This window comes from Malania oleifera, chromosome 1 (genome assembly GCF_029873635.1).
Source record: "Malania oleifera isolate guangnan ecotype guangnan chromosome 1, ASM2987363v1, whole genome shotgun sequence".
Taxonomy (NCBI): Eukaryota; Viridiplantae; Streptophyta; class Magnoliopsida; order Santalales; family Ximeniaceae; genus Malania; species Malania oleifera.
Window position 1 is genome coordinate 63916600 of NC_080417.1, and position 17533 is coordinate 63934132.

Here is a 17533-nt window from a genome sequence, read left to right on the forward strand (position 1 = left end):
ATATTCACATTCCCGACTTGCATTTTGATGGATACCTGAGGCAAGCTTCACAAATTGATTTGAAATAGAAGGAATATTTGTTTTTGTTTCTGTTCTCCAAGCTGGGCCTCCTTTTGCATCTGTGTCGTTTCCTTGGTGCTAACAAATTCTCTCACCTTCTTCTTAAAATAATATTATATAATTGTACTATCAATTATGCCATTATGATATAATATTATTTATCATTTTTAATGTTATAATAATTTCTGATAACCAATATCATAATATAACATAGTAATACATTAATATAAGGGACATGAAAGTCGGACTTGCTTAAATATTTTGAAAGCAATTTAGTCACTAAATATAAAATGCCCATGAACACATAGCATAGTGTTGAATATGAGAATAGACTTTCCATGTTTTATCCAATCTATACCATTACATTATTTTCTAACCCCCAAACATTCATTTCACTCTCATTAATTGCAAGAATCCTGCTAACCAAACACTATCTAAATGACATCTTCTATTTTATAGCCCAATACGTAATATTATATTTGTAAAATACTTGCAGATCATAAACTACTATCTTATAAACATCCCCCTCTCCAAAAATTATGCACAGAGTTATGAAACATTTGACAAATGAGTTCAGCTCATTATAAGTCCAATACTAATAAATGTGAAACCCAATGCCACATGCTTTACAGATAAAAAACCGCCCCAGGGGCTGGGCAGAGGGGTGTATTTTGTACCTAAGCCCCCCAACCCCAAACAATAATAATAATAATAATTTTTAAAAAATGTGTTGCTTGGAGGCAATGGCATATGGGCATATGTGCATATGTGCATGTGTGTGTGTGTGTATATATATATATATAGCTGAAAACCAACATCCATATATGTCGTGGTGCAGAGAAAAAGACCCTCTCCGGGAAAACAAGAATGAAGTGTTTTTCAATGCAACCAATGAAACCCCATCAATATCTTAGCATGATGGTCAAGTCACTCAAAGCTTAGAAGGATCTATCAGCTCATCAGCACAACATTCAAACCCGTACACAGCAGTCAGCACTATATATAAATAGGCATAAATACACAATCATCTTCTCCATCTCCTGAACAAACACGGTTAAGTTAAATCAGCTTTCACTACTTTTTCCACACTGAGATGGCTCCTGTGCAAAATTTTGAGTACTTTTTCCCATATTTTCCCTTGCCACCACCACATTCCCATTCAACTCCAAAGGTAGCACCACCCCATAATTTCCCCTCACCTCCTAAGGTAACACCACCACCACCATCACATCATTCTCCATCCCCTCCAAAGGTGGCACCACCCCATAATTTCCCCTCACCTCCTAAGGAAACACCACCACCACCATCACATCATTCTCCATCCCCTCCAAAGGTGGCACCACCCCATAATTTCCCTCCATCCCCACCAAATGTGGCACCACCGCATCACCCCATTACACCACCACCACCATCGTACCCAGCACAGGCACCCCCACCCCCTCCATTTCAACCACCAGCTCCAGCAGCAAAACCACCAAGTCACCCAATCCCTCCCCCATTGCCAATTGTAGTACCACCACCTCACTCTATCTCACCACCACCGCCTCCACCGCCTCATATTGTTCCTGTTCCACCACCACCAAGTCACCATTCAACTGTGATTGTTGTCATATTTATCTCACTTGGTGGTCTTTTCTTTCTTGCATTCCTCTCGGTCATTTTATGCTGCTTCACTAAGAATAAAAAGAAAAAAATAGTTCAAGAAACTGAGGTGGTCCGTGTGGATGAACATTTAAAACTCCAGGAAGTTATTTTACCTGGCCCACATGGTCCACAAGTTGTGGCACTCTCTGTTGAGGATGAGGTGCAAGTCCACAAAGAGATCAAGAAAAATGAAGAAGTCACTGAAGCATCGCACATGAAATCAGCACAAGATCACCCTGAAGAACATGATACAACAGCTGCAACTTTTGGATCCAGCCATTACCATCTTGAGCACTGGTCCTGATAAAGCTATTATCTACAAAAGAGAAGCAGTTAAATGCTTATATGTTCTCAGATAATAATTCTATTCTAAACTAAAATGTGAATTTTTTTAATGTCATCCACGTTCATCAACAGTAATATGATGAGGGAAAATGCAGTTACACATTCATCAACAGTAATATGATGAGGAAAAATGCAGTTATCTTCTCTTGCCTGAAATATCCAAAACAAAATGGAAGACTATTGCAAGGTAAAGGAAAAAAACTATACTTGTCTGTTATGATGTTGAGTGATATATGAAAAATGCCCTCTTTTCAGCATTTTGATTCATGGCATTAGATTCATTGATGAGTAAGTTACACAAGGTTGGGTGTCTGCTTATGCCTGAAATTCAGAATCATGGATTAGCATAAAAACTGTTAAAGCTTAAGCAGAATATGCTACTAGGATATTTATACTGGTCAATAGACATGTAGGCTGTTCTTCATTTCTACATCTGTTATCAAAAATTCTTCATCAGACATGTTATTACACACTAAATGGTTATTATATAAGAATATCTAGTTAAAAGTAATAATATATAATAGCCCAGTTACAGAAAAAGAGAATGGTCCATGGCAGAGATGATCAAATCTGTCAGCAACACCAGAGAACAGCCAACTGTGTTTCTAAAGTGATAAAAAGCTCAAACTCCACGCGTCAACCATGATATATGTCAGAACATCATAAGACTTGCAGTTGGCTAACCTCATTCAACAGTAGCTCTGGAATCCTGGATTTGACTTATATAGCCTTAGGATAGATCTAGCAAAGCAGAATGCAACAGAAAATCTGTGGTGGACTAGGCAGACAAAGGGATGAAATAAAGTACAATCTATATTCAATTAATGATGATTAGGAATAGAGAATTTGTGTTTGATGGTGGATAATCTGCGTGTTTATAATAAAAACTGCATAAATCTAAGAATAAAAATGTTATTGGGTCTATAATTTATTTCATAATATAAGAATTAATGCTATGATTGGATTTATAATTTGATAAATCGTAAAATATTTGGTAACATTACACTCATATCCACCAGACCCAAAAGAAAAAAAACATTTCCAGTAATTTGGTGATCGTAGAATACCCTTAAAATTGAAAGGGAAGTTTTATAGGACAGCTATAAGACTAACTACGCTATATGGATTGGAATGTTGGGCGATGAAGAAACATAATATCCAAAAAGTAAAAGTTTCCGAGATGAGAATGCTTAGATGGATGAGTGGTATAACATTGAAAGATAAATTAAAGAATGAACATATTTGTGGTAAGTTAGGTGTACCTCCTACACAAGATAAGATAAGGGAGGGACGACTCAGATGGTATGGACACTTGCAACATAGGTCAGATAGTGCACCTATGAGAAAGAGTGACTTAATTATTGTGGGAGGGCAGTAGAAAGGGTAGGGATAGACCTAAAATAACTTGCGAGGAGATATTGAGTAAGGATTTAATATCCTTGAATTTATCAAAGAAATGGTTCATGATCGCATAAATTAGCGGAAAATGATTCATATAGCCAACCCCACTTAGTAGGACTAAGGCTTGGTTTTGTTGTAGTAATTTGGTGATTTCGTCAAGCCTGTGGGCTGATGATATCTTGGACCTATACAGCAATGTTGCCAAAGACAAGACTGGGAGAGCCAAGAGGAACTACTCTATCAGTGACCCTAGTTCTACTTTTCTTGGAATGAGGAAAACAACAGTTGATACTTGATTTAAGCAGATACATTACAACATATGACTATCATCTTTTCTTTCTTGTGTTACTGATAAAAAGGTTAGCAAATATCCATCAGTTTAATCAACCTGACCTATTTACAAAGTGGATATAAATATTACAATTTGTAACCAAATCCGGTATAGTGCAAATCAGATATTATTGGGTTCAGGATGATCAAATAAGAGACAGGAGGCAGCTCAAAAGTTCCTCACTATTGTTTGCCATGCACCACAAACCGAAACGTTTTAAGGCATGCAGAGTAATGGTTTAGTGAAATAGTCCCCCAATCAAATGGTTTGCAAGCCTGAGTAGCTTCATATACAACTTGTCACCAGAAAGTTCTCATAGTCATATGCTTACTCTACGCCACTTGTTTCAAAACATAAATATTTGAATTTTCTGTTTTCCTCATCACGTTCTCTAAAAATATAAATACCTGTAACAAGTCCACAAGCAACCCGAGGCTCTGAGGTCTTCAACTACAGCTTACCTGCAGAGGAATGCAAAACACAAACATTTTCACATAGGCTCTTGTATTATGCTGATTATCTCTCACTGTGGAATGCTATGGATACAAAATTTGCGAAGAAGAAGATACATATTTTCAATATATAGTACTAATAATAAGATAATGAGATCATGAGCTTCTAGGTATGGTTCTAAAGCAATAAAAAGGCCAAAATCAAGATGTAGACCATGGCATATTGTAGATCATCATGAGATAGGATGATGGGGGTTGCAAGTACAGCCCGAAAGTCAAAGTTCATGAATTGTGTTAAGTATTTGAAATTTGGAATGTTTATTGGATTGTGGTATTTTTTTAATTTCAAATTTACTAGTATATCTTTTATGTTAGGGCATCTTTTAATTTAGTAAACTAGTGTCTATGGTTTTTCTATTTGAGTCCGACATCTATTATTCTGTAAACATTTGAGTATAAAGGTTGTTAGCCCCACCACTCCACACTTGTTTTTTTTTTTTTTTTTTTCATTCCTCCTGAGTAAGCGTAATTTTTATTATCAAAGCAGAGAACACAATTACAAGGGAGGACGATGAGATGACCACCAAATAACAACAAGAGAAGTGCAAAGTATACAAGCAAACTAAGTTATAGCTGCCCTCCAATCTCTTTGATGGTCAGACAGAGAGAGCCTTCAAAAAAAACTCAAAAGAAAGAGCCCATAAAGACGCCAAAAACACCAGTCTATCCCATAATAAGCTTGGAGAGCTATATCAATTCTTGAAGGTTCTGGCATTCCTCTTGAGCCAGAGAGTTGATAGGATTACAAGAACTGTACAGCACCATGATACTCTTTCATTCCTGCTATTCCCAAAACAACAGAACCTGCAAGTAACAAGTCCCGAATAATCTTGGGCACCACCTAAGCTTCACCAAAGTATGAGAAAAAAAGAGTACTCAAAGATAGTTTGCTGTGTCCGACAATGGAAGGAAAGATGAGAATTAGTTTTGTTGAACTCACCGTACATGGAGCAAATATTGAGACTCGGAGAGATGGCTATGTCAACTGGTTCACTGGGTCTGTCCAAGTCAGACTATGTTGCTGTGGTTTCAGCCTAGTTGGCACCAGTTCACAAAATTTCTAGCTCAGACCATAACCTGCTGATGCAGGGGCAGCATCAAGGTTCTGCAGCCATGGAGAAATTAGAAGAAATAGAGGAAAGAAAGGGAGGAGAAGAGAGAAAATACCAGGGGGGGAACTCACATTCACTTTCAATTTAAATTCGTCAACAACTGCCAGAAAAAAAAAAAAAAAAACTCCTAAAACTACATTACATTACAAACATACCCCTACTTTACACAAACATTACAAACAAGACCCCAAAATACAGATAATACTATACTTATTAAACTATATACATAATAAAATACTAATTAAACCCAACAACTCCTTAACCCAATTCTTCTTAATTATTCTCCAACATGGCTCTTCCCAAGGTCTTGCTTCTTGTCCTACATCAACTCTCCCCCAATTAGAAAAAATTCAGCCTTGAATTTTGAAATGCTGGAGGATCAAAAGGGAGAAGCAAACTTGGATTCTTTGAAAGTTAGTGCTTGAGTTATACAAGAGACCATGATCCATTGGCAAGCATCATAGACTTGAACTGAGAGTTAGTATCAATAAGCACATCGGGAATGACAAACTCAACAATTGGAATGTATAAAGGACTTTGGATGTCTTCAAACACATTCATTTCCTTCCTTGTATTGTCTTCAAGTTGAGTAATTGTGACTGATTCTTTGTCTTGGTTCACTGGTAGAGCAGACTTCTTAACAATTTTCTTCCCATTATAGTGAAAGACATGTGTTTTCATGTCCTTAAGTCACACCTAAATCATCCAACGAAGGAGAACTAAGGAGGACATGGCCAATCTTCATAGGTATGATAACACACCAAAAAGTAAGCACCCATTTGATAGGAACCAAACATCATTCATAAACATGTAAGGTGGTGTTATCATTCCAAGATATGTTGAAGGCTTTGTATGGGATTCCAGATAAAGTTGCATACTAATGACTCCGTTTCTAGAAATCACATTAATAGAACATCTTCCATCAAAAATGAATTTGCATACTTTTCCCCATACTTAAGAAAGGTATGGAATGGCCAACTATTATGCTCAGAGTATGACAAAAGTCAGTCATTTTCCAGTCATCTGTCACCATATTGCTGGATTTATTCATATATACTGCAACTATATATTACCAAAAGCCTTGACACAATTTTCGCCTACAAGCCTTACTCCCGATTTCTCAAAGACTATCTTCAATGCACCTTTGATATTCATTTCCGTGCTCAAATGAAACAAATTCACAAGGAAAACTCACAAATACAGGGATGTAAACTGACTTTGTTATTGGTAATGGTGACAATTTATAGGGTTTCATGCCAAATTATCGCACTTGCTTGCAATATATTGTGTCCACAATCAAAATACCTCCTTGCAGGTCAAAATATCTTGGAGAAAATCCAAATTATCATGGCTTGACCAAATTCTCATTAAACTAGAGCCAGGAGATGACTTCAGTAGAGTCCCACTCGCAGGTTGCTGGCACAAGGGGCGTGTGGGTCACCGTCGTTGAGTCTCCAGCAATGAAACTTTGGCCAAGGGAAGATCAGCAGATAAGGAGTTCAATGGTATTAGTGGTGTAATGGAAAAAGCATAGGAGGTTAGGTTTTGGAAGAGCTGACAGGTGGAGATGTTTGGCTGGCGTGTGGGGGTTCCTCTGGTGGTTAAAGTGATGAAAACTTGAGGCTGATGGTTTCGGGGGGTTCTATTTTCAATGGGATGGATGGTGTTGCAGGAAGAGGTCTGGAAGGTGGTTTTTTGAAAAATGGGGACATGGATGGAATTTCAGAAAATGTTCAGAAACTACATAACTGCTTTTATTTTCTTTACTTTTTTTTTTTTAAAACTGAAAATTGAGGGCAGAGAAGAATCAAAGAGAAAATGATGGAAGAGAAACAGAGAAGGCAGGAAGAAAGAAGAAAGAAGAAAGAAGAAAGCAGCAGCAGGGGGAGATAGAATTAGCAGAACAATGGGGAAAGAATGGAATAAGAAGGGAAAAGAAGACGGGAGGAAGAAGAAGAAGAAAAGAGAAGAGTGAGAGGAAAATGGGGAACAGAAATGGTACAATAGAGATCGATATTGAGCTCTGATACCAAATGATGCAGGGGCAGCATCAAGGTTCTGCAGCCATGGAGAAATTAGAAGAAATAGAAGAAAGGAATGGAGGGAGGAGAGAGGAGATACCAGGGGGGATCTCACATTCAAATTCAATTCAAATTTGCCAACGGCCTACAACATGGCTTTCACACACTACTTATAAGAAGGCCTGTTTACATAAAATTACATAGAAACCTGTAAAACTACATTACATTACAAACATATCCCTACTTTACATAAACATTACAAATTTCAACGCTCCAAGAAGCCCAATCACATCACTCAGACTATCACTACCAAATCAAAATCATTCAATTTGGATCCTCCAAATCAAGCCAAATGAGGGATCCTCCAAAGATATGGTTTTGGAATCACCAAAAAAAGTAGTGGCAGATTTAGTACAATTGATCAAAGGCAAAGCACTAATAACCAACGTAGGCTCCCTTTCATCGCTAGATACCATGTACCCCCAAGCCTATACCCAATCATTCTACTCACTGTTTGCCTATCCAGCTCAACCATATGCCCCACATATGTACTGAGTACACCCTTTGGCTCTATAGTGAACCAAATCAGTCAAACCATTCGCCTTATTTGTGTCCACCAACACCCATTGACTCACTATAAAATGAGCAACGCAAAGGTTATCCCAAGTATAAAAGTTATGTCGTGTAATAATTAGCCCAAAAGACCAGATCGTCTCCTCAGGGAATGTAGATTAATTTCAAACTCACGTAGAACAAACAAAAGAAAATAAGAAAGCAAATTTACTGAACATAGTTCAGATTTGATTTCTAGGGTTTTGAGATTTTGTAACTAAATTAAAACCAAGCGAAGCTTAAACAAAAATGAGCCTAAATGAAGACCAATCCAACAATAATAAGTTCCACTAAATATTAAAAAGACATTGAAGTTTAAACAAAATAATTAACTAAAGGAACAAGAGAACAAGAGAGTGGGAGAGGACTAAAACAAAGATTAAACTAATAAAAATTCTTCAACAATGAAATAAACTAAACACTCTAATTGACTTAAACAAACATGTAATTTCAACAATAACTATAAAACGAAAACAAAGTAAACTTAACACTAAAAATAACTCAAACAAGATTTAATTCCAACAATGACTTTAAATGAAAACAAATTGAACTTAACAAAAAACTCATGCAAATATTAAAATAAAACAAAGTGAGAGAGAGAGAGAGAGAGAGAGAGAGAGAGAGAGAGAGAGAGATGAGAATCCTTGAATATTAAAGTAAATTAAACACTCTAATACCATAAATAAAATTTAAATCCAGCAACACTTTGAACAAAAATAAAACAACTCATCATTAATTTAGCTGCAAATAAACTTAGTCTAACAATATTCCAAACATAAATAAACCCAACATTAACTCTAAACAAAATACTCAATGCAATTATCAACTTAAACTAAATATTAAAATCTGCATTGAAATGACAGTGAAGTAAATAACAAGTAAATAAAACTAATTAATTAAAAAGGCAAGAGAGAGAGAGAGAGAATGAAGAGGCTGTAGGTGAGCTGCTCAGGTCCTCCACAAGCAGCAAAACTGCTCTGCTGCAGCGCCTCCCCCCTCCAAAGAAGACTCCACCAGCTGTCCTTTTAACCCTACTCCCAAAAAAAAACATCTAAAACCCTAGCCCAACCTTTTTAATAAATGCCCTATTAAAAGCCTACAATAGCAACCTACAGCTGCCACCAAGAGACCCAGCGCATGCCACCAAGCATAGCTGCCAGCCCATGTTTTGTTCATCTGGTCTTGTCACCCTTTCATACATGAAGCCCAGCCCCTTTTTAATTAAAGCCCAGGCCAGCTGCCTCCCATTACGCCACGGCCTTCCTATTCATGTGAATGGCCCTTTCTTTCAGCACATGCATGGCCACGGCCCAGCTGTCAAGCCCTCTTGAAATCCCGGGCATGGCTTGCTACGCATGGGCCTCTAGCTTCCCTTGGTATTTCATGCATGGACCTCTCTTTTTAAGCTTGTACACGGCCTCTTCAATGGCCCAGTCCTTGCATTTTGCATGTGGTTCATGGCTCGAGCATGCATGGCTCTCTTACTTCTTCACGTGCATAGCTTAGTGTCACGAGCTAAGCTTGTTCAGGGCATTATGCTTGCCTGTGACCACTTGTCTCATGTGCTTGGGATGGGTTTCCATCATGTAAATACTAGTGTAGGGTTATTTTCTACTAGTAGTGTCTTTGTATGCCAAATATGGCAGTATGACTACTTAGTCACTTTGATGTTTCCTAGTGCTAGAGTGGGAATGACCTAGAAAGCTCTTTAGGGGAGGGTGAGTGTTCATCAGTCATTGTAAAACTCACTAGCTATTGTCAACATGTTTAGCCTACTTGCCTCCCTCGCTAAACACACATTGTCAATGGAGGTGTTGTTAATGAATTGCGTAGTTTCAATGTTTACTGCTTGCGTACCACTGCTTTCATGATTGCTTACTATTTCTGCTGCCATTTGATTGAATGCTAATGAAAGTGTTTCATGGATGAATGTTGGTAAATGATAGTCTGGCTAGTTAAGCAAGAGTACTTTAGCTAGCGCCGCACGGCCCTTCACAAGGGTGTGAAAATAGTCGGACCGTGATACTTGGTATCAAAGCCAAGCCTCAGTTGCTACGAGAATTCAGTTACCTACGTTGTGGGATTTGGAATGCTTTGATAAATGACCATGGCACCAAACAATGCTAAGAGGATCAGCGTTCTGGAAGCACAGGTTGAGGCTACAACCAACACGGCGACCACGGAGGTGGCCCAGATGAGAGAACTTGTTAATGAAGTGATGGGATCACAAAAGCATCAAACAAGTTTGCTAGGTGAGATATCAGAGAACTTTCACCATACAATGGAAACTTTGCAATCTCAGATGGTGTATCTAGATGCAAAGCTGAATTTGATGGTTCTTGCTATGGGGAACTCCAACACTCCGGGAGTTAGCAAGACCAAGGTACCAGAACCCAGGACGTACAGGGGTGTCCGAGATGCCAAGGAGTTAAAGAACTTTTTGTTTGACGTGGAGTAGTACTTTCGTGCTGTGAGGATGGCCTCAAAACAGGCAAAGGTGGATACTGCGATCATGTACTTGGTTGGTGATGCCAAACTGTGGTGGCGTACCAAGTACAAAGAAATTGAAAATGGAAGCAATGTAATCAATAGTTGGGCAGACTTGAAGAGAGAGCTCAAGGCCCAATTCTTTCCTGAGAATGTTGAGTATAATGCAAGGAGAAAGCTGAGAGATCTCAAGCATACGGGGTCAATCAAGGAATATGTGAAACAATTTTCTACTTTAATGTTGGATATTAGGGACATGTCGGAGAAGGACAAGTTGTTCTATTTTCTTGAGGGGATGAAACCATGGGCAAGGACAGAACTTCATAGGCAAAGGGTTCAAGACTTGTCAACTGCACAAGCTGCTACAGAACGCTTGACTAAATACGTTGGTGATGATACCGCTTCGTCCAAACGGTTTGGCGGAAAGGGAAGCAATGGAAAGTCTTTCAAGAAAGGCAAACCCAAGAGTGGGGGAGCCGACTCTAAATCATCAACCTCAAAGGAAGCTTCGCTATCTCAAAGGTTCAACACACCCAATGAAAAGGAGAAGAGTAAAATTTCGTGCTACTTGTGAGGAGGACCTCATAAAGTGAGTGAATGTCAACACAAGGGATTACTCAATGCCATACAAGCTTCCACTTCGGGAAAAGTGGTGGAAAGCAAGGAGGAAGAGGATGATGCCCTGAGGGTAGGTTCAATGCTGCTAGTGAGCACATTGGAAAAGCAGGCAAAAACACCAAAAGTTACACGAGCAAAAGGGTTAATGTTTGTCGACTTGAGGATCAATGGGAAGAGTACCCGCGCTATGGTGGATACGGGGGCTACTCATAATTTTGTTTCGAAATTGGAAGCATGGAGACTTAACTTATCCTTAGAGAAGAATACAGGATGCACGAAAGCAGTTAATTCTATAGCCCAACCTACTTTGAGAGTAGCCAAACAAGTGACTGTAAAGCTTGGACAGTGGGAAGGTCATGCAAATTTCACAGCAGTGCCTTTGGATGACTTTCTAGTCATTCTAGGGATGGAGTTCCTAAGGGGGACAAGGGCAATGATGATGCCTTCGGCTGGTTCCCTGTGTCTAACGGAAGATCACTCGTGCATGGTGCAAGTCGTTGCGATGAAGGGAGACGACGAGAAGTCCCCTTTAGCCATACAACTCAATAAGGGATTGGGTTAGGGTGAGCAGACACATCTAGCCACGGTGGTGGTAGACAAAGAAGTAAGCCAAGAGTTAGAGCCTACGACCATTTAAGCGGTGTTGGATGAGTACAAGGAGGTGTTGCCGGATAAGCTACCTCACAATTTGCCTTCACGACGGACTGTGGAGCATGAGATCGAGTTGCTGCCAAGAGTGGAACCACCTACTAAAGGGCCATGCTGGATGGCACCTCCAGAGATAGTAGAGTTAGGGAAACAACTTGATAAATTGGAAGCGGGATGTGTTCACCCTTCCAAAACACCATTGGGAGCATCAGTGTTGTTTCAGAGGAAACATGAAGAGCATCTACGGAAGGTGTTCGACAGGCTGAGGGGAATAGTCTGCATGTGAAGAAAGGGAAGTTCTCTTTCGCTCAATGGAGCAACAAATTCCTTGGTCATGTGGTTGAACAAGGTCGTATCCGGAGGGGTATGGAGAAGGTAAGGATGATTCAAGAACGGAAGATACCCGTGACAGTGAAGGAGTTGCGTTCCTTTCTAGACCTTACCAGCAGGAAGTTCGTTGACAGGTATTCACGTAGAATGACTCCAATGACAGGACTACTGGAGGAGAGGTATTGTTGGCCGCACACACGAGATGATGTGGTTGATTATACCAAAACTTGTCTCACTTGCCAACAAGACAAGGGGGAGCAGAAGAAGTATGGTACTTTCATGGCCGCACCAAAGTACTGATTGGCAAAGGAGATGACACAATTGTTCCTTATGACTATAGTGAAACATTGGGGTGTTCCCCAAGTTATTGTTTGTGACCAAGACTTAATGTTCACTGACAACTTCTTGACAGAATTTGTCAGGATATTCAGGTCACATCTTGACATCTTTTCGAGTTATCACCGACAGACAGATGAAGAGTTTCAGAGAGCTACTGGAAGAGTACTTGTGCCATTTTGTCAACGACAACCAAAAGAATGGCGTGCAACTACTTGATGTGGCTCCGTTCTGTGGCAATGCCCAAAGGAGCTCAACAACCAACAAGAGCCCTTTTGAAATTGTTACAGGCTAGCAACTACTGTTATCACACACAGTGGGCGACCGTACAGAAGAAAGAGTCCCAGGGCGTACATCTTCACCAAAGAATGGAGACAGAATGCATAGTTTGCCCGAGCCTATCTGGAGAAAGCTTCTAAGAGGATGAAGAAGTGGGCAAATTAGGGGAGAAGACCACAATTTCATGTCAGCTACCTCAAGCCGTTCAACGCCGACACCAATGACCTGAGCAGAAGTCAGTCCAACAGAGCAGAGTTGAAGACAGTGCAACCTGACAGACGTGAAGTTGAAGAGATCCTTGCAGATAGAGAGTTCATATCCTCAAGGAAGAAGTGGCAGAAGTTCCTAGTGAAGTGGAAATGCCTTGATGACAAAGAAATCAGCTGGATTTCTGCGGAAGATATTCAACTGATCATGAACAAACTTGAAGTGTACCTACCGCCAAAGTCTACGAGGACGTTGACCGCATAAGTGGGGGAGAATGTCATGAGCTAAGCTTGTTCAGGGCAATATGCTTGCCTGTGACCGCTTGTCTCGTGTGCTTGGGATGGGTTTCCATCATGTAAATACTAGTGTAGGGTTATTTTCTGCTAGTAGTGCCTTTATATGCCAAATATGGCAGTATGACTCCTTGGTCACTTTGATGTTTCCTAGTGCTAAAGTAAGAATGACCTAGAAAGCTCTTTAGGGGAGGGTGAGTGTTCATCAGTCATTGTAAAACTCACTAGCTATTGTCAACGTGTTTAGCCTACTTGCCTCCCTCGCTAAACACACATTGTCAACGGAGGTGTTGTTAATGAATTGCGTAGTTTCAATGTTTACTGCTTGCGTACCACTGCTTTCATGATTGCTTACTATTTCCGCTGCCATTTGATTGAATGCTAATGAAAGTGTTTCGTGGATGAATGTTGGTAAACAATAGGCTGGCTAGTTAAGCAAGAGTGTTTTAGCTAGCGCCGCACGGCCCTTCACAAGGGTGTGAAAATAGTTGGACCGTGACACTTAGCTACGTACATGGCTCCCTTTCACGTGCATGCGGTTTCATTGGATTTGCAAGGCTTCACAAAATATTTTTTCTTTTTCTTTTTCTTTATCATTTAAATTTCCAACAAGGCCCTGCAATAATTAAATACAGAAATCCGTAAATTATAAAATAGAAATCAAATATTGTAAATTGAGCTCAATGTTGAAGTACTGAAAATAATTAGGCATTTAATTGAAATTATAATCTTTAATTCATGATTTTAAAAGCCTAATTACGCAACTTTGACGCGTAATCGCCCTTCATCCTACATTAGTTGTACCCAATCCTAATTCTATGATCCCCAACCCAACCAGCCTCATCAACCCAAGATGGCAATTCAATGCCTTATTCATCCCACTACCAAAGTTATATAGGCAGTTGGTTGAACAAGAAAAGATTGCTACCATCCCTCCAAAGTTTGGTTGAACCTCAAAGTGGCACAACCCTAATTTAATGATGCAACTACTTTTTGAAATTCATGAAAGGGTAAAGCTGAATGTCAAGACCAACCCACTACCAGATCATAAAGGTCCTTCCACAAGCAGTTTGAGGATTAAGGATCACACATGAAGATGGGTTTCAACTATAGTTGTCTCTGAAGAGAGTCATCCTTGACTTTATCATGCTATTCTACTATTATATTGTAGAGAACCAAAGAATTATAGTAATTAAATAATAAAAGAAAAGAGAGGAAAAGGAAATTTTAAAAAGGGACTCACAGGGTCTCGTCGACGAACTCAGGGCTCTCGTCAACGAGCATACTTCTTGGGCTCGTCAACATGGACACGTGTCGTGTCGACGAGAACGAGAGGGATTTTAGCAGAGCCTAAAGTTCGTCGACAAGGGATTCGAGTTTGCCGACGAACTGATTTCATGGACTTGTCAATGAGGAGACGTGTCTCGTCGATGAATCCGCATTTTATAAATAGGCCCAACTCGGTTTTCCAACGAGAATTTCATGCAAATTTCCACTCTCTCTCCATAATTCGTTTCCTCCTCCTTCTCTCTACGATTCCGGCTTCGTTCTTCGCCGGTTCGATGATTGGAAGCCTCCACGCTACTCCTGGGAAGATTCTTTTCAAGTCTGTTAGAGTAAATTGTTGGTTAGGCCAACTTGGGCACCATCCCAAAACCAGGGTAAGTTGAATATTTGGGTATTTTTAGTATTACTAAGCTCATCTGAGTTTAGATTCTGTGTTGTATGGGAATATACTGGTGTTTTGTGGAGTAAAATTGGGGTATTATGGTTTCAGGATTAGAGTGTTTTTGGGACCCAGCAGGTATGGGTTAAGGACCCCGGCGCATATATTTCCAAGAACTCGGGTAAATTATAGTTTAGAAATGTTGAATATGTGGAGTTAGGGAAAATATGAATATGATAATTATTCTGATAAATTTAGTTGTGACTGGGAATTATATGGATGTTGTTTCAAGGAGTGTAAAATTACGAACGCCGCATGCGTGAAATTATGAGTAGTTTTTAGAGCTAGATGGTCAGGTAAGGGCAATACATGTTATGCCTGTAACGACTCGGCCCTTTATACGGACTCAGGTGTCACTCACATACATCAAATACCTATACCTGTTCAAGATATGGAAACAACCCACCCTAAACAGGGACATACGGGTGTAAATAATACATAATCATGATGTAAATGTCGCGGAAAAACATAAACATCCATTGGGATTACTACTAGCCTTATACCAGAGTTCACTAATACATCCATAATTTACATACATTCGGACTTAGAGTAATCGTCATATTACAACCCTCCAAAAAGGACTTTCATCAAGTTTAGTACAAAATTTAGATGCTTACGTAAGCTAACCACCCCAGTCCCTTTATCTACTAGGATCGACGCATGGACGAACCTGAAAACAAAGGTTGTAAGATAGGGTGAGACACCTCTCAGGAAGGAAGAAGGAGTTACAACAGTGTGTGACTGCATACATGCATATTTTCATTCAACATCTGGAATATAAATCAAATATTTTCAATACAGTAATGCATCAGGTATATCATCATTCATATTACAAAATTCCCACATCTTTCTTTCGACCATTTAATGATTTTTCAGATGACCAACAGCAAAATATCCCTATAACCAGTTTTACCCCGTGGCTCGGGTTGTGCACTAGTACTCGTCCAATGCCCTGTTCGTGCAGACACTGCCGAGTACCTACATACGATTCGACTGCCTCCATTGGCCCAATATCAGCCAATGGTTTCACCCTGCTAGCCGACCATCTTGGTACCCACATCGTTTAGTACGTGTGGTTGCACGTGTACATCTAGCTACGATATCGTGCCGTATCATATAACAGTGGTTTCATTTCACCCTGCAAAGAAAGTATTTTTCAACCCTCCCGGGACTCTCAAGCTATGGTTCCGTGTATCATAAATTCAATTTATACAAATATGATTTTATCTCCCATAATCTATATCAATAGTATAGAAATAATTCCATCGGGTTCAAACCGGCGTCTTTCCACTCAGTTTACCCCTCTTTGTTTACTAATGCGGCTCGGTGTATCACCAGCCTCTGTTTATCACATTGTCAGAATAACAAATTGGAATTTCATTCCCATATTCTATATCAGTAGTATAGAAAATACATTCATTTCCATTTCAACAAATATCACACAAGTTTAATACAAAAACCCGCTAAATGATAGAAATTCAATATACATAGTTTAACTAAATAAATAAAGGAATCGAACCTCTCCTACTAGTACAAACACAAATAACGATGTTTGTAAAATTTGGAGATCATACGTCGAAATCCTTGTTTTTACCAAAAACCGTAAAATCGTCAAACCAGCATCTCTGTTCGGTAGAATTTCACAAATAAGCAGTTAAATCATAAATAATAACATAAACTAGCTTTTTAGCAGTTTAGTTTTCCAAAATAGCTGTTGTAATCAAGTTCCCCTTACCTTATATTTGAAATGAAACTTCGTACGAAAACGGTCCAAAACGACAACCCGAGATCCCAAAAACCTAAAACCACAGAACATAACCTTACTATGTTTTCTACTGCTATCCAAATATCCAATCAAAAATAGGCTCAGATTACTACCTTGATTCTTGGGAAAACCCGAAACTCTCCGAAACGACGATCCGATCCACTAAAAGTGTAGAGTTTCCTCTTCTGATCCACGCAGTACCCTCCGTTTTTGGAAACGGATGACGAACAGCCAAGGATCTTAGAGAGAGAGAGAGAGAGAATGAGAGAATGAGAGAGGATAAGAGAATTTATAGAATAAATCCTTACTTAGCCCTTAAGTAATCTAAATAAATATCTCCTCCAAGATATTTATATATAAATATCTCAAAATATCTCTTTTCAAAATATCTTCTCCAAAATATCTTTTTTTTTTTCTTTTTCGGGTTCGGGTTACTACAATGCCAGTCTTATTATCAGTATAATATAGTATTTGATTAGAGCATGAAAATTATACAGTTTTACAGAACATATTTATAGAGTTTTATTGAATTGTGTGGCATGAGAAATATTGGAATATTATAGAATATGTTATACAGTTTTACAAAAGCATGATTATATAGCCTAGGGAGTTATGAAACATAACTCATACAGTTTTATATACAAAACTACGGCTATACAGAATTATACAGGAATACTGTTTACAGAATCATGCTTATACAGTATTTTATAGAATTACAAATACGTAGTATATTCGAGGATAAGATTATACAACATTGTACAGTATTTTATAAAACCATGATTATACAGAATTTTATAGAATCATGA

General features: G+C 39.0%; 2 protein-coding genes across 5 annotated transcripts in view; one reads left to right on the forward strand and one right to left on the reverse strand.

Moving 5' to 3' along the window:
• Nucleotides 1-864: 864 nt before the first annotated feature.
• LOC131159466 (pentatricopeptide repeat-containing protein At2g03880, mitochondrial-like) overlaps nucleotides 865-17533 on the reverse strand; it is a 44369-nt gene continuing 27700 nt past the window's right edge. Inside the window, exons 2-8 of one of the 4 annotated variants that reach the window (XM_058114419.1) lie at nucleotides 16841-16966; nucleotides 16698-16761; nucleotides 15580-15632; nucleotides 5234-5398; nucleotides 2257-2370; nucleotides 1818-2020; nucleotides 865-1733 (exon numbers count right to left, since the gene is read on the reverse strand). The gene's annotated coding sequence lies outside the window, so the exon portion shown is untranslated. Of the gene's footprint in view, nucleotides 1734-1817; nucleotides 2021-2256; nucleotides 2371-4188; nucleotides 4243-5233; nucleotides 5399-15473; nucleotides 15633-16697; nucleotides 16762-16840; nucleotides 16967-17533 lie in introns of those variants that run through there. The other 3 variants (XM_058114401.1, XM_058114410.1, XM_058114429.1) reach the window with 3 other exon arrangements.
• LOC131159486 (protein TRACHEARY ELEMENT DIFFERENTIATION-RELATED 7A-like) lies at nucleotides 1154-2306 on the forward strand. Its single transcript, XM_058114439.1, has one exon. The coding sequence runs from the start codon at nucleotides 1154-1156 to the stop codon at nucleotides 2006-2008; it is 855 nt and encodes a 284-aa protein (XP_057970422.1). The 3' UTR covers nucleotides 2009-2306.

Excerpts from the sequence above, each read along its gene's own strand:
- LOC131159486 (XM_058114439.1), top strand. The coding sequence starts at position 1,154 with ATGGCTCCTGTGCAAAATTTTGAGTACTTTTTCCCATATTTTCCCTTG.